The 24,754-nt window shown below is 47.2% G+C and overlaps 2 protein-coding genes across 4 annotated transcripts in view; one reads left to right on the top strand and one right to left on the bottom strand.

Annotated features, from left to right (window-relative positions):
- The first annotated feature begins 1,783 nt into the window (after window positions 1-1,783).
- LOC105488388 (chromatin accessibility complex subunit 1) lies at window positions 1,784-15,579 on the top strand. Of its 2 annotated transcripts, XM_071067765.1 has the most exons (4): window positions 1,784-2,103; window positions 4,817-4,943; window positions 5,568-8,144; window positions 12,405-15,579. In XM_071067765.1, exons 1-3 carry the CDS (start codon window positions 1,957-1,959, stop codon window positions 5,687-5,689), a joined length of 396 nt encoding a protein of 131 aa, XP_070923866.1. In that variant the 5' UTR covers window positions 1,784-1,956; the 3' UTR covers window positions 5,690-8,144; window positions 12,405-15,579. The 2 variants fall into 2 exon arrangements, with proteins under 2 accessions (XP_070923866.1, XP_011750686.1); XM_011752384.3 differs by lacking the exon at window positions 5,568-8,144.
- Window positions 10,553-24,754, bottom strand: part of LOC105488387 (argonaute RISC catalytic component 2) — a 119,274-nt gene continuing 105,072 nt past the window's right edge. For both annotated transcript variants that reach the window (XM_071067764.1, XM_011752382.3), the window contains exons 18-19: window positions 22,818-23,017; window positions 10,553-22,557 (exon numbers count right to left, since the gene is read on the bottom strand). In XM_071067764.1, coding sequence (XP_070923865.1) covers window positions 22,449-22,557; window positions 22,818-23,017 — 309 coding nt within the window. In that variant the 3' untranslated portion in view covers window positions 10,553-22,448. The remainder of the gene's footprint in view (window positions 22,558-22,817; window positions 23,018-24,754) is intronic.

Genomic DNA, 24,754 nt, shown 5'->3' with positions numbered 1-24,754 from the left:
CCAGGACCTGAGGTCACAGTGGTGAAGATGACACTACACTTAACACCCTCCAATTCAAACCTTTGCCAAAATGTGCTCCCTATCTCCGTAAATAGCTCTTTACCAAGGCCTTTCTGATATCTCAGTAAGCTGTGCTGATATTCCACATCAGCTCCCTCTTGAAATCAGACCCCAAACCCTACCACTTCCCATGATCCTGCTAAAAGTTAAGTTGGTGGCCGGAGGCGGTGGCTTACGCCTGTAATCCTAGCACTTTGGGAGGCCAAGGCGGGCGGATCACAAGGTCAGGAGATCGAGACCATCCTGGCCAACATGGTAAAACCCCGTCTCTACTAAAAATAGAAAAAAATAGCTGGGTGGCACGTGCCTGTAATCCCAGCTACTCAGGAGGCTGAGGCAGGAGAATTGCTTGAACCAGGGAGTCGGAGGTTGCAATGACACGAGATCGCACCACTGCACTCCAGCCTGGCGACAGAGCGAGTCTCCGTCACCAAAAAAAAAAAACAAAAAAAACCAAAAAAAAAACCTGTTAAGTTGGACCCCTTACTCTTCCAAGGGCCTCCCCACTCATTCAGAGCGAATTCTGCAGTCTCCACGGCCCTCCCTGGTCTGGCCCCTGACCATCTCCTGCCTCTCTCCTCCCAGCTGCTGTCCCCTTGGTACCGCCGGCCTCCTGAGGGCCAAGTTCCTGGGTTCTCGTAATCATCTTCTACCTGGTCTCTGAGACTCCGCCCTTAAGCGCACCCACCCCCTCCCAGCCCGCAGCTGCAGGGATCCTTTAAAAACTGCCCGGGCCGGGCGCGGTGGCTCAAGCCTGTAATCCCAGCACTTTGGGAGGCTGAGACGGGCGGATCATGAGGTCAGGAGATCGAGACCATCCTGGCTAACCCAGTGAAACCCCGTCTCTACTAAAAAATACAAAAAATTAGCCGGGCGTGTTGGCGGGCGCCTGTAGTCCCAGCCACGCGGGAGGCTGAGGCAGGAGAATGGCGTGAACCCGGGAGGCGGAGCTTGCAGTGAGCTGAGATCCGGCCACTGCACTCCAGCCTGGGCGACGCAGCGAGACTCCGTCTCAAAAAAAAAAAAAAACAAAACAAAAAAAAACTGCCCGGGACTCCTTTGCTCAAACCCTACCACGACTTCCCATTTTTTTTTAGATAAAAAAAAAAACCAACAGGACCTAGCCCCGGGCTGCCTGTCAGACCTCAGCGAGCACGCCAGGCTCTGCACACGGTCTCTCGGAGCAGCCCCGAAGAGGCTGTTCCCACCAGGCTCCAGGACCTCCTCTGGGCAGCTCCCCGCCCTTCACCCCCAGTGAAGGCGCCTCTCCCCATCACCCCGCAGCGCAGAGCGGTGCAGCAAGCCCGGCCCCGCCGCATGGCCCGTGCTGGTCTCTGCTCTTCCACCGGCCGCGTGGCTACCGGCGCAGGACGCATCCGCTGCCGCTTGGTCGCCCCCCCAGAACTTTGTGCTTCAGGAAAGCGTCACTTTTGCCCACGGCGGCACGCCCGGTCCTAGCACAGCGCAGGCCCTTAACACACAGCACCGAGCGACGAGGCCCGGACTCAGAGGGTTTTGCTTGCCCATTCGCAGAGCCCTCACCCGGATCAAAATCGTAGTCCGCGATCGCAGCTCGGAGACTCCCGAGAAGTGCGCGCCCCCGCAGCGCCCCGACCCCCGCCCCTCACTAGACTCTGGACTCCTGGCTCCACATCAGGTCACACACTCGGTTGGGGGGGAGGAGCCGAAGGGCGGCGCATGCGCAGATGGGGCGCGCGAGGCATCACGGAGCTCGTAGTCTCCCGGACGGGCCGCTCCAGGCCTCGCGGCGGCGCCTCCCCACACTACAACTCCCACGGGGCAGCGGGCGCGGCTCCCCGCACCCACCGGCTGGCCGGCAAGGCAGCCACTTAGCAGTCGGGCCCGCCGGCTGCCGCCCGCGCGAGGGGCGGGAAGATGGCGGACGTGGTCGTGGGCAAAGACAAGTGCGGGGAGCAGCGGCTCATCTCGCTGCCTCTATCCCGCATCCGGGTCATCATGAAGAGCTCCCCCGAGGTGTCCAGCATCAACCAGGAGGCGTTGGTGCTCACAGCCAAGGCCACGGTGAGGGGGTAGGGCGGAGGTGTGGGCCGCCCTTACCCGTCGCGCCCCGCCCCGCCGGGCTCCGGGCACTGCCCATTCCCCTTGGGCCCGCGCGCCGCCGGCTGCCCTTGCCGGGCTCGCGCGCGCCCCGCTGTCCCCGTCCCACGCCGGCGCGCGCCACGGTGCCCCCGCGCCCCTGCACTTTCTCGTGCGTCTTCGCCCCGCCCACCCCGCGCCGCTCCCTCCGGTTCCCGAGTTTTTTCGCCCCGCCTACCGCGCGCCTCTCCCGCCCTTTCTCTCCTTCCTTCGCTCCGCCCGCCCCTCCCTTCCTTGTGCACCTTCGCCCCTCCCACCCCACTGTCCTCCCGCCATTTCTCGCGCGCTTCCGTCCGGCAAACCTGTAAACTCCCGCGTTCCTCTGCGTGCCTTTCGTCCCGCCTACCTGTACGCTCCCGTCCTCCCTCGCGTGCGGCTCGCAGTTTCCGGCTCTACCCGTGGGCGTCGGTGTCGAGTGGCGCTTTTCTCGTTAGGTTTTTTTGGGGGCTTTTTCGCCCGAGATTCCCACTCCCGGCGTTCCTTTTCTCGTCACTGGCCTGCTCGTGCTTTGGGGACCCTGACTCCTCCAATGTCCCGTGGGAGGTGCAGCCAGGCGCTTCACCCGCCACTCGAGGCTTTTTTCCCCGTAGGTGCGGTGCCAGCTCCAGCGGTCCGAGGCTTTCGAGCCCACCCGCCCGCCACACCTGGCCCCTCGTCTTAAGAGGCAGCACATACCGCAACCAGAATTTAAGGAAGTCCAGGGAACTTAGTTTTACAGCCTGTTTAGCATCCTCTTGGGTGCAAAATAGTTAATTTTGTCTTTTCTTAAGAAATTGCGTCTTGATAGTGTTAGGCCAGATGTTTTCCTGTTCTGAAACTGGGCCATGTTTCAGCTACACAGTTAAATGCTTTGGCTTGCCTTGGATTCCATTTTCCAGTCCCTACTTGTAGTTAAGTATATGATGTTCCGACAGTATTGGACTAGAACTAAAGGAAGTGGGAAATTACAGGTTTCTTGCCCGCTTTATATCAGAGCCATGTTTTCCTAGAGCCCAGGGAGATAATTGCATATTCAGCAATTATTGCACCTACGCCACAAACAGCCAGAGGGAAAGTGACCCTGGGGTCATCTGGGGGCATTTGTGTTTTCCTGTACAGTTTCATTCTGTTGGTATTAAGGAATGAGGATTTATGCAGGCACTTCTGATCCCTTATTTTCTGAGATGGAGTTGCCCAGGCTGGAGTGCAGTGGCGTGATCTCGGCTCACTGCAACCTCTGCCTCCCGGGTTCAAGTGATTCTCCTGCCTCAGCCTCCTGAGTAGCTGGGATTACAGGTGCTTGCCATCACACTTGGCTAATTTTTGTACTTTTTGGTAGAGACAGGGTTTCACCATGTTGCCCAAGTTGGTCTTGAACTCCTGACCTCTCGTGATCCGTCTGCCTCAGCCTCCCAAACTGCTGGGATTACAGGCCACCATGCCTGTCTTTATCATCCCTTATTAACTGAACTAGATGCATTAAAGTCAAAACCTTGAGAAAGGCTCAGTTCAGCCTCTGTAAAAATGAAGACTTGGCCCTGCTATAAGAACTGGGGTGCAGGAGGGAGAAGATGATCAGTTCCGGTTGTTGCATTAGGTCTGAGGATTGTACGTTAGTTTCTAGAATAGAAAAGTTTCGGCAAAATGTGAGTTGTGGTCACTATAGTTGTAGGTGAACCACCTTAGAAACAGTGTATGCAAATAGAAGACTAAAAATGTATTACTGAGCCAAATAGAATTTTTGAATGGCTTTTTGCTTCTTTCTTTCTTTTTTTTTTTTTGAGACAGTCTCGCTCTGTCTCCCAGGCTGGAGTGCAGTGGCGCGATCTCGGCTCACTGCAAGCTCCGCCTCCCGGGTTCACGCCATTCTCCTGCCTCAGCCTACCCAGTAGGTGGGACTACGGGCGTCCGCCACCATGCCCGGCTAATTTTGATTTCGTATTTTTAGTAGAGACGGGGTTTCACCGTGTTAGCCAGGATGGTCTCGATTTCCTGACCTTGTGATCCACCCGCCTCGGCCTCCCAAAGTGCTGGGATTACAGGTGTGAGCCAGCACTGCTGGCCGCTTCTTTTTTTATTCTAGAGGTTGGCCATTAAACAGTTATGATTAATCTTTTTCATAAGTTAGACATCTAAAGCCTCTGGAAAATGCCTGCTTCTCTGCCAGTTTTGATACCGGCTTTGCTTTCTTTCTGACCTCATGTTTTTCTTTTCCCCAGTGATTGATTTCTTTCTTTTTTTTTTTTTTTTTTTGAGACGGAGTCTCGCCCAGGCTAGAGTGCTGCAACCTCCAACCTCCACTTCCCAGGTTCAAGCGATTCTCCTGCCTCAGCCTCTCAAGTGGCTGGGATTACAGGCACCTGCCACCATGCCCAGCTAATTTTTTATTTTTAATAGAGATGGGGTTTCACCATGTTGGCCAGTGTGATCTCAAACTCCTGACCTCAACTGATCCGACTGCCTCAGCCTTCCAAAGTGTTGAGCCACCACACCCGGCCTCCGCAGTGATTTCTTGTAATTTAAGAAACCAAGATAATCTGAAATCTTAATGTAATTTTAAGCCTGATAATAAGGTATCAGCAATGTAATTTTACAAAATTAAGCTCTGTGGTACATTTTCAAGGCACACCTTTTATTTTCCTTTTTCATTTTGTTTTAGGAGCTCTTTGTTCAATGCCTAGCCACCTATTCCTACAGACACGGCAGTGGAAAGGAAAAGAAAGTACTGACTTACAGTGATTTAGCAAATACTGCACAGGAATCAGAAACTTTTCAGTTTCTTGCAGGTACTTAGTCTTTGAAACATTCTGGTTAAAAAATGATTAGTAATCAATAGCTCTTTCCCCACCCCTTGCCTCCCTTCTGCTTTCATGGAATTAGACTTTTTGCTACTCTTTGCAGGCCGCAAAGTGCTATGAGCTGTCACAGGAAGATACTTTTAGTCTTCTCTGTTTGAATGTGTGTGTTATGTGGTCCACCTAGAACAACAGTGAAGCCAACAGCATTCAGAAGATGTTGGTTGGCCGCCTGTGCTGGGCAGTCCTTTACAGCGACCCTTCCTGCCACTGAAGGGAAAACTCAGGGTGGGTCCACATGCCCATAGTTAGAGCTTAAGTCTGCCCTGGGGCTAGCCTAGCCTATCTCAGGTAATCGGGCAGGGTTGCTTATAAAAGCAGCTCATAGAGACACCATGGTTTGTACTCAGTGGAATAATGGAAAGAGGCCTATAGCATTTGTTAGGAGACAATGCTAGTTTCTGTGATATTTTACCCAGAAATGTAGCCTGAATTTCATCTTGTTTTGGAACCTCTTGTAGAGGTCAAAGCAGGAACTAGTACATTTTGAAATGTGCATTGCTGTGTTCATAGTCTACCATAACCAATTGCTGATGTAAGCTTTATGTTTTTAAGATATATTACCAAAGAAGATATTAGCTAGTAAATACCTGAAAATGCTTAAAGAGGAAAAGAGGGAAGAAGATGAGGAGAATGACAATGATAATGAAAGTGACCATGATGAAGCTGAATCCTAAACCAAAAAAGTGCTTTAAAAACCAGCCTGGCGAGGACTGCCCTGGACCCGCTCCACTGTCTATAAGTAAACACAGCACTGCCCGCTTTTAGCGTCTTCACTTCCTCACAGACTTCCAGTGCGTGATATTCTTTCGAGGTATTCTTTCCAGGCCAAGATTGAGCACCTCATGCACCTGCGCCACAAACAGCCAGAGGGAAAGTGACCCAGACAGCAGTCCCTCCTTGACAGGCCCACCCTGCAGCTCAGGCACCAAGAAAGCAGCCGATACTGGCAGCCATTGCAGCTCCAAACTGCAGAGGCAAGGCCAATTTTAACTTTTCAATTTACAGTCGATTTTGAAGAACTTCTATGTATCAGTTATGTAAATTCATGTATGTATATTTTGGAATCAGTTCTTATAAACAGCTCGATTCAGTTTTAGCTAAATATATAGTTTATAGGTCGTATGTTATATTTGAATTTTTGTCTTAAGTTGACTGTTCAGATATTTTTCTACTGTAAAGAAACATACTTTTCTATTAAAGATCTGTACATGTTTTTACAGTAAAATGCTTTATGGAACTAGTTCTAGAGCCCTCTGTGGCTTTAAGGCCTTGCTTACTGCCTGCAAATTTTGAGAAACTTAAAAATAAGCATTCTAACACTTATTCCCACAGAAAAATTCCAAGTCAAATTATCAAATCAAATACAAAAATAAGTCTTACCTCTTGTATAAGCATGTTGTACTAAAAAAAAGTTTTGAAACATTTTGTATATTGAAGATCTCTCTCATCTTACTGTTCTTTGCTTTCAATTCCTGGCACTTGTTTTTACTGTCTCTAAGAGAAAACCTATCATAAGCCTTTTTTTTTTTTTAAACCCCACATAGGGTAAATATTTGGTTCCTCTCATTTCATTATCTTGTTTTTTTTAAAGACAGATTCTTACTCTGTCGCCCAGGCTGGAGTGCAGTGGCGCTATCTCGGCTCACTGCAACTTTCACCTCCCAGGTTCAAGTGATTCTCCTGCTTTATCCTCCCGAGTAGCTGGGATTACAGGCGTGTGCCACCACGCCCAACCTATTTTTGTATTTTTAGTAGAGATGGGGTTCACCATGTTGGCCAGGCTGGTCTCAAACTCCTGACTTCGGGAGTGATCTGCCCGCCTCAGCCTCCCAAAGTGCTGGGATTACAGGCGTGAGCCACCATGCCTGGCCTTCATTATCTCTTTTTTAAAAATAAAAAAGTTTATAATTTACATTCAGTAAAATCACCCTTTTTAGTGTCTAGGCTGTGAATTTTGACAAATGCATAGTTTTGTAACCAATCGATAGGACAGTTCTATCACCCAGGACATTCCCCTGTTCCCTGTACTTAGTCTCTTCTCCTGCACCCTGGCAACTACTGGTGTTTTCTGTCCCTCTTGTTCATTAGCATTTATTTTAAAATAAAATATTTTTAAAAATACTTTTTGGTGTAGAGTTCTGAGTTTTGGCAAATGCAGTCAAGTCACCACCACCACCACCACAATTAACAACTACATCACCCTCTAGAAAATTCCCTTGTGGCCAACTCCTTCCCCACCTTTTACTAAACTAGCAACTGTCAAGCTATTCTGTGTGCCTATAGCAGGTGTCAGCAAATTTTTTTCTGGAAAGGGCCATGCAGTAAATAGTTCAAGCTTTGTGGGCTTTTATAGTCTCTGTTGCTGCTGCTAAACTCAGCTGTTGTAGTACGAAAACAGCCAATATATGAAGGAATGCAGGCGGCTGTGTTTCAATCGAGCTTTATTTCTGCAAACTGAAACTTGAATTTTGTGTAATTTTCATGTGTCATGAAATACTATTTTCTCCAACCATTTAATAATGTAAATACTTGTTAGCTTATATGCCATTAAAAAATGGCTGGATTTGGCTTCCAGACCACAGTTTGCTGACCTGTCTTTTCCAGAATGTCATATAAATGGAATCATTCAGTATGTAGCATTTGAGTCTGCAGTTTTGCTGTTTAGCAGAATGCATTTGAGATTCATCTGTGTTGTCACAGGTATCAGCAGTCCATTCCTTTATATTGCTGAGTAGGATTCCATTGTATGGCTGTAACTGTTTATCCATTTTCCAGGTATATAGATGGTTTCTAGTTTTGGTGATTGTAATTTTTTTTTTTTTTTTTGACAGGGTCTCACTCTGTCACCCAGGCTGGAGTGCAGTGGCATGATCATGGCTTACTGCAACTTCCACCTCTTGGGTTCAAGTGATTGTGTGTCAACCTCCTGAGTAGCTAGGATTACAGGCGTGGCATCACCACACTTAGCTCATTTTTTTGTGCTTTTAGTAGAGGTGGAGTTTCACCATGTTGGCCAGGGTGGTCTCTACTCCTGACATCAAATGATCCGCCCACCTCCGCCTCCCAGTGATGGGATTATAGGCATAAGCCACCACACCTGGCCTTGATGACTACAATTAATAAAGCCCTGTAAGTATTTGTGTACTGGTTTTTGTTTGTTTGTGTTTTCTGCGATGGAGTCTCACAAACTCTGCTGCCCAGGGTGGTGTGCAGTGGTGTGATCTTGGCTCACTGCAACCTCTCCCATCTGGGTTCAAGCCATCCTCCCACCTCAGCCTCCTGAGTAGCTGGGATTACAGGCGCTCATCACCACACCTGGCAAATTTTTGTATTTTTAGTAGAGATGGATTTTCGCCATGTTGGCCATGCTGGTCTCGAACTCCTGAGCTCAATCAAGTGACCTGCCCACCTCAGCCTCCCAAGGCGCTGGGAGCCACTGCACATGGCCTGTGTACAGGTTTCGTGTGAACATAGGATTTCATTTTACTTGGGTATATGCTTATGAGTGGAATGGGATACAGAAGTTTCTAAGAAACTGCCAAACTGTTTTCCAAAGTGGCTGTGCCATTTTGCAGTCCCACCAGTAGTGAGTTCCAGTGGCTCTGCAGCCTCTACAAAAATTGGTATCAGTTTTTATTGAGTTTTGAGAGATTTATATATTCTTAATACAAGTTATTTGCCTGATAGGAGATTTGCAAACATTTTCTCCCAGCCACTTTTCATTCTCTTAATAGCATCTTTTTTTTTTTTTTTCCGAGACTGAGTCTTGCTCTTGTCACCCAGGCTGGAGTGCAATGGCACGATCTCAGCTCACTGCAACCTCTGCCTCCCAGGTTCAAGTGATTCTCCTGCCTCAGCCTCTCGAGTAGCTGGGATTACAGGTGCGCACCACCACGCCTGGCTAATTTTTGTATTCTTAGTAGAGACGCGGTTTCACCCTGTTGGCCAGGCTGGTCTTCAACTCCTGACCTCAAGTGATCCACCCACCTCGGCCTCTGAAAGTGCTGGGATTACAGGCATGAGCCACCGCGTCCGGCCTGAAGCACTCTTAAGGCACCATAAGTATTTACAACCCGATCATTCAGGGAACACTTACCCTTTCAGTTCCTCTTTGAACCAGGTGCCAGGTTGTTACAGTAGCTTCCTAACTGGTTCCCTCACACTGCCTACAGCCTTTCCTCTTTCCAACTAGCATACTGCTGTCAGATTATCAAAACGATTTTATGAAGATGAATCTTTTGCTCCCGGTTGCAAGTGTTAAATCATTACTGCTTCTGGCCATTCAATAAATGATGGTGAAATAGCGAGAATATAACAGAGGCCACATCAAGCGAGTATATTGCTGTAGATGAGTTTCTGTGTATTCTTCCGGTTTGACCAGCGTGTCCCAGGGCCACCGGGCACAGAGGTGCTTAGTATACTAAGAATTCTGTAGTAAAGGGTTCTAGATACATTAAAAAAAAGGAAATCTTGATTTTTGTTTAAAAAATAAGACTGTGGAACAAGATAGATCAGAATATTAAGGTTAATTACCTATGTGTTGTGACTAGAGATGATTATCTGAATTTTCACATTTTCTGTAACATTGTTCTTAAAATTTGGAAACCTGAAATCAGGACAAAACCTTGGCCTGCCTTAGCAGTGATGTACAGCCTAGGGATTTGCTGCCATTTGGGGCTTTCTTAAGAAAAGGAAAACCCTGGCCGGGTGCAGTGGCTCACGCCTGTCATCCCAGCACTTTGGGAGGCCGAGGTGGGCAGATCACCTGAGGACAGGAGTTCAAGATCAGCCTGGCCAACATGATGAAACCCTGTCTCTACTAAAATACAATAGTTAGCCGGGCATGGTGGTGGCACAGGCCCGTAGTCCCAGCTACTCAGGAGGCTTAGGTGGGAGAATCGCTTGAACCCGGGAGGCAGAGGTTACAGTGAGCTGAGATTGCACCACAGCACTCCAGCCTGGGCAACAGAGTGAGGCTCCATCTCAAAAAAAAAAAAAAAAAACAAACCCCTTTTCCTTTCCCAGCACGTCATCTTCTCAGTCTAGACAGCAGCAGAAGTCAAAAACAGCCCAGTCAGGGTGAGGCCACCAGGGATTTGGGAGCAGTGCCAATGTTTGTAAACCTAGCCAGGATACAGTAACAAAGTGGCTGGCTAGGCCAAGAACCAGGACGGTGCCAGCTCAGGTTCCCACACTCAACACAGAACTCAGGACCTTGCTCGTGATGGGCTTAGCTGAATGGCTTCTTCATCCTTTCGCATGCTGCAAGAGCAGCAACAGCCAACTATCCGAGACACCATGGCTGTTCCCACTCGCCCAACTCATGCCTGTGGTTCCCATCCCCGAAACCCAAATCCTTGGGTAATGCCCAGCTCTGCCAAGTACGTTCTTCAAGGAACAGCCCCGTTTGTGGAACAGGGCTCTGGACTTCCATCCCTGAAGGCATGCTTCTGCCTCGGGAACTGGAATCAACCTGTGCAGAAGGAAGCGCCTAAAGAAGTACGTGAGGAATTGAAGATTTTTGGAAGAGGCAGCTGTAAATAGGAGGACTTTTATTTCATTTTTTGCTGACATACTATGAGGCAAAACAAAATTGACACCATACAAAATAACTTTATAAAATATCATTCACATCATATTTTATCAGATTTACAGCATTCTGTGCATGTTAGGGGTTATGTAAGGAGGTGAAAAAACACTATGCCAAACTTTTAGTATTAGTTTATATACACACAGTAAGAAACAAAACAAGTAACTGTTAGGTTTTCCATGAATTTATTGCAAAAATAGTGCAAACTACTTAACCTAGTAAGCTGTAAAAACAAACTAGAAAGGACCCAGCTAAGCTTAAACACGACAATAGATGCTCAGTTTCTCAGCATTTAGCTTTCTTCACCAGTTTTATCTTGACAATCAAGACCGCCCCCCATCTGGTCAGTCTCGGGTGAGTGCTGAGGAAGAGACATGTGAAGACGGGCTCTCTGGAGAGACCAGAGGCGCGGGCTGCCTGATTTCAGCAACACATTTAGAATCATGCTACTTCCTCAATTGCAATTTTTCTGAGGTCTGTGTTGGGGGGAAAAGAAAAGGTGACATGATTTTTAACCTTGAGCTTAGAAATAAGTTACCCAACCTCTTGATGACATGGAGAAATGAATTAAGAAAGCAGCATGAACAGAAAGGATTCAGAACATTATTGTCTGCTTATAAACATAGTATCCGCCTCCTCGGGTGTATTTGGCTAATGTTCTAATATAGGGCAACCTTCGAGCCAGATATTGCAGCAATTTTTTTTATTTTTTATTTTTTTAAGGATACTATATCCCTACAAGAGTAATTTTTAAATTTCTTTCAACAGTCTATTGGGGTCCAAAAAGCATATATCTAAACAAAAATAACAAAAGCAAAACAAAATGCTACATGTAAAAGCTAAAGAAATAAAATGCAGCATATTCAGGTTCTTTTTCTTGAGGTACCTATATAAATTTAATCACCTGCCCCAAAGTCCTCTCGTTAGGTTAAAAACACAATGCGTCCTGGGGAGCCAATTGCCCGGCGCGTCTTATTACTGAGAAAGTGCAAGAATGCTGATCATCTTCTGCAGCATACTGAAGGATGATTTACTCTTTACAAAATAGAGCTTAAGTATCAACCTGATGGAAGTTAGAAAATTAAAAACATTTAAGTAGAATCATCTATCTCTCTTTTTATTTTTGAGATCCTGCAGCAAAAAGCCTCCCAAATCAACTTTCAAAGTTCTGCCATTAAGGAATGTTGGTTCTCTTGTAAAATTCAGAGATCTCTTTAAAATAGTAAAACTATAGACTACAGGAAAGATCCCTAATTTTTATTTCTTATTGGTATAAAATCAAATTCTTAAGACTCCAAAATATTGTTACCTCCAAAGAATTAAGTAAAAAAAGATCGCCATAGTAGGAAAAGTCTAGAATTGTAAACTGCCAAATATAAAAGCATGGTAAGTCATCAACCTATCTCATTTTCTTACCTGTCAGAAAGCCTCCCTAACTTACAGGCACACAGGGCCGCTGCTGAATGCAGGCCTCTGCCTCCACAAAGCCACGAGCTCTGGCTCGCCCCTTTCTGTCCATGGCCATTAGCACCTCCACCAGGTAGGTCAGGAGAGATGAAATCGACAACAGTCCATTTGCTGCTTATGAAATAAACTCTTAGAAAATGTGCCAGAGGAAGAAGGGGCATGAATGGCTAGAAAAGCAATGATGAGGGTACTTGGGATTTTTTTTCTGGCCGCCCCTTCACTGGCACAGAAAATGAAGTGATAAGCTATAAATATGTGCATAGAGGAGTTTGGACTTTATTGATTGTAAAATGTTAAGTTTGCTCTTGGACATTTTTTTTTTCTTTTCACAGGGGGCAGTCGGGATTATAATACACTGCAGCAGTTGGCTGGGGGAAAGTCTATCAAATTCCATGACCAATTGGACGTTTCTCCCCACTTGTAATATAAATAAAATATGTACTGTTTCATACTGATTTTTTTTCAATGCATTGGGGTTCAACATAAAAGGCACAAATAAATAAAAATATCATTAAATAAACGGAAATTACAATTTCAAGTTTCATGTGGAGTTGTATCTCACTGTTTGGTTACTTTTTCCAATTAAATTTGACAGACTTAGTAATAGCACCCAACTGTTTAACTGAGGTAGATCCACATTGTAAAGAAAGCTGGGTCCCCTCCATTTTATCTCTAAATTTATGATACTTTTATCAAAACACAAAAATCCATTTAAATCATATGCAGAAGCGATGACAGGTGGTACTACCTGAAGAAAGCTTAGAACATGAGCAGGTTTGCAAATAAGACCTACGCCCAAACTGCACTCTCCATCAGCCACACAGAAATCTCAGACTGGAGGGAGAAAAAAAAAAGAAACATTAAAAAAAAATAACAAAAAAAACCCTGAAAAAGTCGCAAGACTTTTAGAACAGGTCTTTTTGACTGTCACAGAAATGCACAATGGTCCATTTTCATCAAGCTATGGCCACAGCCAAGCTAGACAAGAGAGAGAAAGAGAAACAGAGAGAGACAGAGAGAGAGAGACAGAGAGAGAGACAGAGAGAGAGAGAGAGAGAGAGACAGAGAGGTGGGTCACTGAATGCTTCCCTTTAACTCCAGAAAAAATAACTTGAATTATGATACAGCATCTTGATCTGAACAGTTTACACTCACTCTGCCTAATATTTTTGCATACTCTGAAACTCACAAATTTAACATCTGATTAAGGCTTAATTTAAAGTGGCATTGCCACCTAGCATCATGCAAGCGTGGACATCTTCAAGACACACAGCATGGTATTCAACTAAAGACAATGACATGAAGCCTCAGAATTGTATTTAGCAGGTACTATAATTTTATAATTAATTTTACAATTCATGTAGCAAATGGAAAATCATACAGAGAGGCCAATGTATATAAATAAGAGTTTATACAGAAACTGTCAATTTACAAAACAGCACTGCATGGTTTCTATATTGCAAGCACAAGACATGGTCACATGGTTCCACTGTACAGGTAGAAACACGCCCATAGACAATACATAGAAAGTACCACCTGAAACGAGGCCCTTGGAGCTGCTCAGCTTCTTAGAAAATAGTGAACTTTCAATGGTCGTAATACATTTTGATTCAAAATGTCTTCTAAAATGTTTTCATTGTGGGGGAAAATTAAGAAGGGGCAAAAATCCATCTATGGAACTTTTGAATTCATTTTTGGTTCTTTTTCAATTATTTTATAAAAATAAAATAAAACTAGAAAAATTGATAAAACTAAGGGTTAAAACCCCTCAATATGTATTAGGTAAGTAATCTGAAGTGTACCAGAGGTAAGAAAAAGCTGGATTTAGATACTACATTCTTTTCCTGTATTTAATGAGTAATTAGCCACTTTGCTGCACAGAAACTTATAAATTATTCTCTCAAAACTTTTTTAAAAATAAAAACTTGCCTCTACAGTTACAAAACATGAATTCATACCTTTAACAACTACATTAAAATCCACTATCAAACTCAGGCCCGGAATTTCAACGCAACGCCACCCTCCATACTGTAGGATTTGAGTCGCGCGTGTCTGTCTGGCTTTGACGAGGAACTGGGATTGCCGCCACAGTGCTCCCTCTGCAGCCTGTGCCTCTGCGGAGGGAGAGGCCATTCCTTGCCTTTCAGGATGGTGGGCTGGGGAAGAAAGAGGGGAGGGCCAAGAGGAGCCACCAAGAAGAACTTTCTAGGTATTTAAGAAATAAGTACGTGGGATTACTTCCCTGCTTAAAATCAATAAAATCACCCCTTGACAGGGAAAGGTGGTTTCTCATTAGGCCATTAGCCAAGAAACTGCTCAATACCTGGCTTGAAAAAGCTGGAGAGAAAACCTGCCCATTAGGTAAGTCAAAACTGGTGTCCTATATGCGCAGCTCAAGGTGAAATCTCACCGAAGTAAGCGGTTTCCCAGGAAGTCACAAAACAGAGCAACAGTAATGAAGAGCATTCCAAAATAAGGGTCACAGGACTGAATAGCACCTTACAGCTGAGGACTTCACACACATAATTTCTACAAAGACATGATTCCAATTCCTTTTTAAAAAATCGACTTCCATTACAATAAATATTCTTGTTGAGTGACTATGAGAACAAGACCACCAGGCTTTGCAGATGGTCATGGTCAACGTGGAAGAGATGGGTCTTGCACCAATCTCCTGCAATCCTGGCAGAGGTGGACTTGGTCAGGGTATGGGAAAAACCACACGACTGGAACCAAGCGTTTTCCGCAATGAGACCAAGTGCGTCCCCCGCGGCTCCAGACCACATGGCATCACAGTTTACAAGTCAAGGGCTGAGGAGCGGAAAGCAAGCTTCCAAGGCTGGAGGTCCATGCCTGCCTTGTGGAATGGCACAGGCTTAGTTCCCCAGAGAAACACAGCCCCAAAATGATTCTGAAAGGACACTGAGGACCGGACTTTAAAGGCACAGAATCTGAGACTGGGTCTTCCAGAACGCGATCAGGCTGGCACCGATGGAGACAGAGGAAGGCCTGGGCACCACTGGCTTCTTGGGACAGAGGGACCTGCCCTCTCCCACCCAAGACTGTGCACACAACTCCCAGAGTTCAAAGGAGTCCCGGACCCCTACACGAGCACCCCAATCTATGAAGTCGCCTGCCTTGTGCCCCGCTGGTCGGTGCTGTGGGGTGTTCTTGGGATCAACTCCCTCATTTTAAGGACCTTGAAGCTTCAGAAAGAACTGAATGAGAATGGCCCCAACGTCCAGTTCCTGGAGACACTTGGGGGAAAGAGTTAATATTTGGTGTTTTAGCTTTAACTCTGAACTACTTAAATCCAAGGAGGTTTTAAATAGGAGATAATTTAGCCTCTTCCTACCTCCCAAAAGGGGGTTGGGGGGTGAGGCGAGGACTTAACCCTTTAGTCATACTACCCACAGCATTTAAAGACCTAACACATCTAAAATTTCCACATCAACCAATAAGATAGAAATGTGTTAACAAAAGCACCAGGAATCTTCAGTTCTCTCACTTCTGAGTAAATTCTCACAAACGCAAAGACGGTGGGAGAGCCCCAGCGCAGCATTCCGGAGATGCGCGTGCAGGAACCTTGTGGTGGGTCTGCGTGCCGCAGCTCCCATGACTGAGTCGAGGGGCGAGCAGCCGTGCAGTGTCCCCTCAAACACCCTGGACCAGATTCTGACAGCCCAAGGCCAGCCCAGCAGACCCAAGCAGCCAGTACCCTGGGTCAGCAGGCAGTGGGACACCCACGAGTGCCCAAGCCTCTTGAGGTCTGTTCGCACGGAACAGTCTGGTGGCAGAATTACAAAACATTCTGAGAGAGACTGCAAAGGACACTTAGCTCTTCTGGAATTAAAGCACGCAACGTAGCGTAAAAAGCATCGAAACCCCAAACAGCAGTGTTAAAGGCAACTGCTTCCAGGTAGTGACGTAGTAGAACCGCCGGGGCCAAACTCAATCTCTGATGAGCAACCAACACAAGAGCGGGGCCACCTCCAAACACCCAGATGCCTCCAACTGTAAACCATCGGCTGCCAACTCAGAAGTAAACTCATGGAGAAACTGGGGTGAGTGCTAACCTGAAGATCGGGGAACATACGGAACCCAAAGAGAGAAGAGAAGGAGGCCCAGGCCCACAGCACAGTGTAGGGGAAAATGACATTTCTGACAGCAAAGTGGTTAATCACAGGGAGGGGTGTTCAGAGCCTCCCAGGACCGACTTCCCGCAAGTCAGCCTCAGACGGTCCACTGCACCACTAGTGGGAACTTCTACTTCAAAACACCAGCTGTGGGCCCTGTGTTCTTTCAAACAAAGGGCCCTGGATTTGAACAGAATGCTTTGTTTTCAACCCTTAGTTTGTTTTGCAGTAGGGAGTGAGAGTAACCCAAGGTCCCAAAGTCAAAGGCCAATTACATCTGCACTGTCCTTGAAACCATGCAACTATTTTAAATGTATTATTTGCACGACAGTCGGTGTTGAAGCACCTTTGTGATTTTACAGAGGGTATAAGGGAGGAGAGGACAGAGGAGGCCATTTTCAACCCATTCGTAAAGCAGAAAAAAAGTGCTTTCTTATATTAAACAGGAAAGTGAAAAGCCAGGCAGGACACAGGCTGTTCCAAGCTTTTGCCACACACAGACCTGTGCAGGCTCCTGCCGGCCTGAAGGACAGCATGCTGTCCCGTGCAGAGAACCCTCCCATGCCACTCGTGCCAGTCGTAGAATCCTAGAATCTCAAAGCTGCGCAGCATGGAGGTGACCCTGGTCCACCTGACACAGCAGAGGAGGAGGGGCTGCCCGTGGGTCACAGTATGGCACACACGTTTTCAAGCCAGAACTGAACAGATAGATGTTCACAATTCAGTTTATTCAGGCAACATATTGGCTGTTTTCAGTGTGGACAGCTACACTTAAGAGCAAACATGATGATGTATTGAGAATTCAGAGGTAGCCTTTATCTGCATTTTTTTTAAACTAAAAGGTATTTAGGAACCACCTTCTGTAGTGATTTGGCTAAGCCAATACATTCACTTTAGACAATAACATGGCAAAACATACTGAAAGAAGCAGAAGCGAGGGCACCGTAATGGCACTGGTGTGACTCGGACACACACACAGACTGGTCTGGGCTGAAATACTTCTTGCTGGGGGTGACACAGGGTAGCCTGACCACAGAGTGACACACGGGGGCTACAGCACACACTGCTACTCTAGCAAAACAACGGGCACAAATGACAGCTTTGACACAACAGTGACCTCATGGCTTTAAAATGACTCTGACCACAGACGCAAGGAGGCCCTCGCGTCCTGGTAGCAGGCGGAGCAGACGCCTCCCATCCGGACTGTCCCAGGCTGGGTGGAACGCGAAGACCATGCTTTGGAGAGCCATGGTAAGCGACGAGGACTCAAACAGACCACAACAGTGTTCACAAGACTGCAATGAGTCTGCTTAGGACTAAATCATCAGGCACCAAGAGACCATGTTCTCCTAGTATGTTAAAGATCTAAAACTTCCCTTCAAAAGAAAAAGAAAATGAGGCGAACTTGTCCTTCATAAATGGTCAACAGATACGAAGCTCAAGGGCGGAACAGAGTTAAGTCCACACAACTCTAACACATAATACTGAATACGAGGCAGTGTCTCCACAAGAGAGCCGCGTGGTGCATTCACATCACTTCTCCTAACATAAATCTATTTACAGTCATCTCAAACGAGTACAGCAGATGCAAAGTGGGACATCGTAAAAAGAATTGTCAAAAAATCAGTGCAATTATTTTGAGTTGAAGATTTTCCTTACAGAAAAGGGTCAGCATGTGTGTGTGTAACAGGGGCACCCCCAAGACGAAGTCACAGGTGCAGTGCATCTGCACCGAAGAGCATCACAGCAGACGAAACTGCTGGCACGGCAGCGAGAGCGCAACTTCTCGGTCACTTTGGGGAAGGACTTCAAACATAAATAAAACACTCGAGTTCTGCGAGTGAGGCGCATGAGCACTGAGGGAGTTTCTGTTTCTAGTTATTGTACATTCCTTTTCTCATGAGCGTGAGAGATGGGTCAGAGAGAGGTCACAGGAAAATGTCGTATGGCTTGTCTGGGCCACTGGGATTGTCCACTGTCTGGATTATGTCGACTTCTAAAGCTCCTCCTAATGGAACTGCCTTATGTGTAGAAAAATGCCCATGAAAAATCCTTTTAACTGTCCAGCGGGTCACAGTCCCACCGAAGGACTCAACCAGTTCCCAGAGGTGCAGGGAGCAAGCCACGGGCCACCAGCACGGGCAGCCGAGAAGCCGCCCCAGCCCCAAAGGCCTCCTGGGGACACTCTGGTGTCCCGGCTGCCCGACGTGTGGCCGGTCTATCCTTAGCATATTGTATCAAATATATAATTTGACTGAAAAACTGCCTTGTAAAAATAAAATTTAAACCATCCCGCAGATCAATGTAAAATTACATTGCTGCATATATAAGAAAAACAATTCATCCAGAAAAATCACATTTGTGGCTTTCAAAAATAAATCATCCAGCAAACTTGAAGGTAAACATTAGGTAATTTATAAAAGTTGGGGAAATCATTTCTATCACATCCATTAGGTACCACATGCACTGGAATATCTGTGTCGGCCAAACCAAACCAGAGCAGAAAGGAAAAAATAAATAGCAATATTTGCATTTAATAGCAATAAAAGTAACAAATAACAACAACAGTAAAACCCCCCACCTACTAACCCCACTACAGGAACTGAACTGACATGATCTGTTCTAACGGGCGCTGAGTCACCGGGGTAAACATCAGTGACAGCAGTTTGGGTCAGCCTCAAACAAACAGGGCGGAGGTCACCGCCCGCTTCCAACAGTTCCCTCTTGGGCAAGCTGTACAATGGGCACGCATCGTTCGTGGTTCTAGAGTGCAAACATTCATTCAAAGGAGTGTGACACCACCACCGGAAAGCAACATCATCTTGAAAAGAAAAGGGAGACCCTAATGTGCTATAAAATGTCTGCATGTAAAGACTGCTTGAACCAGAGAAAACCAAAACCTAAGGAAAACAATCCCTTTCTAAAAGTACAGCTATGCCCAGTTTTACAAAATTTATCCAAACCAGGAAAATCTGAGCTTAGGACACACAAACAACAGGATGGTGGCTTTGCGTCACCGCACGGCTCTCACACACGAGGGCAGCTTTCCACGGCTCCCCTGGTGTTCGTTAATAGATTCGTCATTACAGCAAGAACTTGTCAAATGTGATAGGTTAGTGGTAAAAGGATGGGAGTACATCAATGTTTTTAAAAAGTGAACATGTAAAAAATACCAGGAAGAGTCCCAGTACAGGAATCGAATCAGGAGACCTCTTTTAAAGAGATGAGATAAAAATCCCAGTTTTTCTTTTAAACAAACCCAGACTTCTACAACATAATTTTCACATTCAGTTTGCTTAAAGCAAGGCACACCTTACTTAACAGTGGGATGGGGACAAAGCCAGCGAGTGGGCACCCCTCAAATCTCAACAGGCCCGGGCGGGCAGCATTGGACGGGGAAGGATGGTGAGGCCCCAGGCACCCACAGGATCAGACGATCAGATGCTGGGGAAGGGGCCACCTCTGGCTTCCACGTGAACAGGGCTGGGACTTACCCTACTGTACTTTGAGGTTTTACACTGTCTCAAAATTTATCCTAATAATGCAGGGATTGGTAAAAATTTGAGAAAACAATTGTTTACCTGAGAAATTGTAACTACAGCCATTTAAACTCTGAATCATCAGACATGTACAAAGGTATTCAGCTGACCCAGCTGGAGATGTTTGGTCTATTAATGTTTTTAATATTAAAAGTTTTATAAAACAAGCATAGGGCTATAAAAAAGTACCCTTCTCAAAGTACTCTGGCCCACTAAAAAGAAAACTTTTCCTTCAAAATGATAAAAAAAAAAAATTGTAGTCCTACTTTTCTGCCAGCCCAGTCTGTCCCAGGCATCTGCTCAGGAAGCACCTCCTCCCTGCCGGGTGCTGCCAGAGCTGGGTCCTCAGACCCCAGGGAGCCCAGGGCTGCAGGCCATCGCTTAGACACAGATGCCCAGGCCAGCCCCGAAGTACCGCACTCAGGAGGTGGCAGCAGGCCCACAAATCTGCATTTTAAACAAGAACCACCATCCCCCAGACAGAGAGCCTGATGCAGGTGCAAGAAACACACCTTCGAGACACATAGTTCCAGATGATTCTAAAAATGGCTGGAAACTAATCTAATTTCCAATTTGAAAAGTTACTAGTCACAAGATTCCCTCCTTAGCTTGAATGCATCTGTTAATTTAAGCTACGAGCATGTCTGTATCCTTCTGAAAACAGGAGAAAGTGCCACTTGCCAATAAAACAACAGGGAATTGCGATTTCTTAGAGTGGGGGCTTCTGTCATTTAAAAAGATAAAAAAAAAAAAAATACAGCCAGAAGAGACTAATGCCATTAATAAGACACTCACACACACACAGGGACACACGCGTGCGTACACACACACACCACTCTGAGTACACGTCTTCACAAATAATAGTCATCCCTTTTGTCATTGCCGCCAACATCCAGGCGAGGTGTCTGGCGACCCCCCACCGGCGGCCTGCTGCCCCTCCTGCTGCCTCCGAAGCAGCTGAGCACAAAGGCGGCGGGGGTGCCGCTCAGCAGGAGGCAGCTCCTTTGGCACCCCACCCCACCACAGTGCCGAGGTAAGTGTCGCTCAGGGCCGGGGAGGGAACAGCAGCAGGAAGAGGGGATCTAAGGAGCGCACAGCAGCACTAGGGGAGGCTCGCCTCCTTCCTGACGCCTCTACACGGAACGCGGATTTGAGTCTTACTAAAACTGTACAGGGACAAAAAGCGCACTCAGCACAAACAGAGTTGTCTGTTGTTAGCCTTCAAAATTGTCCGCAGTGTCAGTCTTAGTGCAACAGTTTCTAGACTGGCAACCCCACGCCTGGGACCCCACATGCAAACCCCAGAAGAATGGCCCATGCCTTCTGCTGGCCCTGCCATCCTTGGGCCTCCCAGGGCCAGGCAGGCTCCTTCGCTGTGACTGACGGCCTCACGCCCAGCAGAGCCACCACCGACAGCTTTCTACAAATCTCAGTGCATAGATCTATGAAAGTCATCTGACAAAAGCGCACACGGAGAGGAGTGCGTCCCGACACGCGAATGTGTTTCCCAGCAATGCCAGAATAAGTAATTTCCACTTGTGCTTCATCAGCTGAGTGAGTGACACAGGGGGATGAGGCGGCAGGGAGGGCGGCGAGCGGCGCAGAGAGCATACCCGCCCCTCCCGAGGGTACACACTGCACAGTCTCCACGGGGGGAAGCGGGTTGCTGTCACATTAAGTTAACTGCATATTCCTGTCCTTAAGCACTAAGAACTGAGAGGCAGTCTCGTCTCCAGGCTCCAAAACACTCTTGATATGCTAAACAGATCACAGAAGCACCCCATAGTCAATAAAATGAAAAAAACAGCATCTATCTATCACATTAATACTGCAAACCAGATATATATAATTTTCTCTTACATTAAAGACATAACAGTGAAAAAGGATTGTACTGTATTCATCACCACAGACCCGTATTCTTTAAAAACTTTGGAAAATAAATGTCACAGTCCTATAGGACAAATCTGATGATTAGACTGTCAGTATATTGTCTTTTTTCTTTTTTTAAATACATTTTTATTAAAATGGCACTTGTCTGCCAACCTCTCTGGACCTGGAAATGCTGTAAACACACGGGGCCCACCTTCTGCCACTGCTCCTTAGTTCAGGCCGGGTGAAGGGCAGTGCTGGCAGAACTCGGCACCTGCGGAGGCCTCTGCATGGCCACCGGCCCTCGGTCAAGGACCTTGGGTGAGCCACGCCAGCGGCACACGAGCATCGCCCGGAAATCAACTTTAGTGACAACATCAGAATGTTCAAGGCTTTAAAACCACAATTGTGTTTTGTGTTGCTTTCACTCTCAGAAGATTCACAGCTAGTTTGAGCCCATCAATTTCATAGAGAATCATGTATTAAAAACAAGTAAATTGAATGACCAAATAAATTAAAAATGTTTTAAAGCCCTGAGTTCATAGACTGGTTTTAGATTTTTAGGAAACACGGGACTCTATTTTAATAAGCAGCTTATAGATTTTAGCAAACCATATTTCCTATGACATTGGGTTCTCATACAGGTCTGCAGTTCAAAATCCAAGTGTGAAATCTGGGACGGAAGGCATTCTGGAAAACGGAGAATCTAATAAAATCAATGACGTCTCATGTTCAATGCTGGCTGTCACGGAAGGGCTGGCCATCTGTTGGTCTGAGGGTAGCTGGTCTCGTGAATCCCACTCGGTACACAGTCGCTAAACACTAAAACATGTCAAGCAAAGTACATGGTGCGCAGAGTGTCTTGGTGAACCTGGACCGCCTTGGCCAGTGCTTGGTGGTCTCGCCCGTTACTCTGCCCAGAGGTATGGCTTCCTTCAGCACTGCAGGGATGAGAGAGACAGAGGATGAGAATGTGCAGCCTTAATGCACGATGAGGCGGTGCGTCGATAACTAAGTCGGGATGGCACGGCAGGAACCTGGGGGAGGGGAAAGTCCCACGCTGACGGCCATGCCACTAATAAGGCCTTCTAGGGTGCTGGCTCCAGCTGCTGGGGCCCTGCTGCTTCCTCAGAAAAGCAGCTGCCAACACCCGTGGCAAAAACTACCGCTGCTGTGGCCTCCAGCCGGGAATGCCACTCACCTGTCATGTTCCTTATCCACCAGGTGGTACCTGGCCCGGAAGGCCACCAGGTGGGCGTAGTATGCTGGCGCTGGGATGGACACGGAGCGTGTGCAGCGCACATAGGTGTGACAAAGCTGGTAGGTGAGGATCTGCAGCTCGTCAGAGGAGAAACGATTGTCGTCCCAGAGGACGTGATAGTGCGAAGGCCTGCTTGTCCCCTAAAAGCAGATCAGAAGATTAGACAGTTGGACTTGCATAAAATCTTGAAAAGGATACTGTGGAAGAAGATTTATATTAAAAATGCATCATAGGCCAGATGCGGCGGCTCACGCCTGTAATCCCAGCACTCTGGGAGGCCGAGGCGGGTGGATCACGAGGTCAGGCGTCTGAGTTCAGCTTGGTCAACATAGTGAAACCCCGTCTCTACTAAAAATACAAAAACATTAGCCAGGCAACTGTGGCACGCGCCTGTAATCCCAGCTACTTGGGAGATTGAGGCAGGAGAATCGCTTGAACCCAGGAGGTGGAGGTTGTGGTGAGCCGAGATCCTGCCACTGTGCTCCAGCCTGGGCAACAGAGAGGGACTCCTCTGTTTCAAAAAAAAGCATCATAACTACATATAGTATATGGCCCCATATGTGTAAAACTGTACACATTTATTTACACACAGAAAAATCATAGCAAAGATATAAAGTAGGCCGGGTGCGGTGGCTCACGCCTGTAATCCAAGCACTTTGGGAGGCCGACACGGGCAGATCACGAGGTCAGGAGATCGAGACCATCCAGGGTTTCATGCAGGTGAAACCCCGTCTCTAGTAAAAATACAAAAAATTGCTGGGCGTGGTGGCAGGTGTCTGTAGTCCCAGCTACTCGGGAGGCTGAGGCAGGAGAACAGTGTGAACCCGGGAGGCGGAGCTTGCAGTGAGCCAAGTCTGTGCCACTGCACTCCAGCCTGGGGGACAGAGTGCGACTCCGTCTCCAAAAAAAAAAAAAAAGATATAAAGCAATATGAAAGTGGACGTAACAATAACAGTACCATTTGTGTATCTTACTTTTTATATAATTGATTTATAACAGCAACAAAAAGACCTCTAACAAAAGTTACACATTAGGCCAGGTGTGGTGGATCACGCCTGTCATCCCAGCACTTTGGGAGGCCAAGCTGGGCAGATCACCTGAGGTCAGGAGTTCGAGACCAGCCTGGCCAACATGGCGAAACCCCCTCTCCACTAAAAATACAAAAATTAGCCATGTGTGGTGGCGTGCGCCTGTAATCCCAGCTACCCAGGAGGCTGAGGAATGAGAATCGCTGGGAGGCAGAGGCTGCAGTGAGCTGAGTACGTGCCACTGCACTCCAGCCTGGGCGACAGAGTGAGACTCCGTCTAAAAAAAAAAAAAAATTACACATTAGCAGTAACCTTGTAGAAGTGAGAGTGTGAACGTGAGTACCATTTTACACACCTCCTGCGGCTGGAGATCCTTTGAAATGAAAGCAGCACTAGCTGCTGACTGCAGGCCTCTCTGCCGCCGCTGCCTGCCTGCCTGCCTCACCGCCGGCTCCACCTGCCAGCCTCCCAGGCCCTTCTGACAACAACCTGTCCAGCACAGTCCCTGCTACCTGCTCTGTGTCTAGCCCTGTGCTGAGGCCCCTGGTGCTGGTGGGCAGTGGAACGTTCGTCCCCGATGCTCCACTGCACATGCTCTGGCACCCCTTTCCTGGTGTGTGACTGGTGGCCGTCCCGGGGCCTGGGGGAGTGAGGGCATCTGTCTCCGTGGGTCTACTAAGGACACAGCAGCAGTGGCAGCCTTGGGCCATAAACAGCTCACCACAGAAGCATCGCCCATTAGAAAGACTTTGGGTAGAAAGTTCAAGGAGGAGTTTGCCCAGGAAACACGCCCGGGAGGCCCTGGTGGTTGAGGCTCCCCCACCAGAAGGGAAGCCTGAACAGAGGGCA

Source organism: Macaca nemestrina, chromosome 8 (assembly GCF_043159975.1).
Source record: "Macaca nemestrina isolate mMacNem1 chromosome 8, mMacNem.hap1, whole genome shotgun sequence".
NCBI lineage: Eukaryota > Metazoa > Chordata > Mammalia > Primates > Cercopithecidae > Macaca > Macaca nemestrina.
This window is presented reverse-complemented; position numbering and strand designations above follow the sequence as displayed.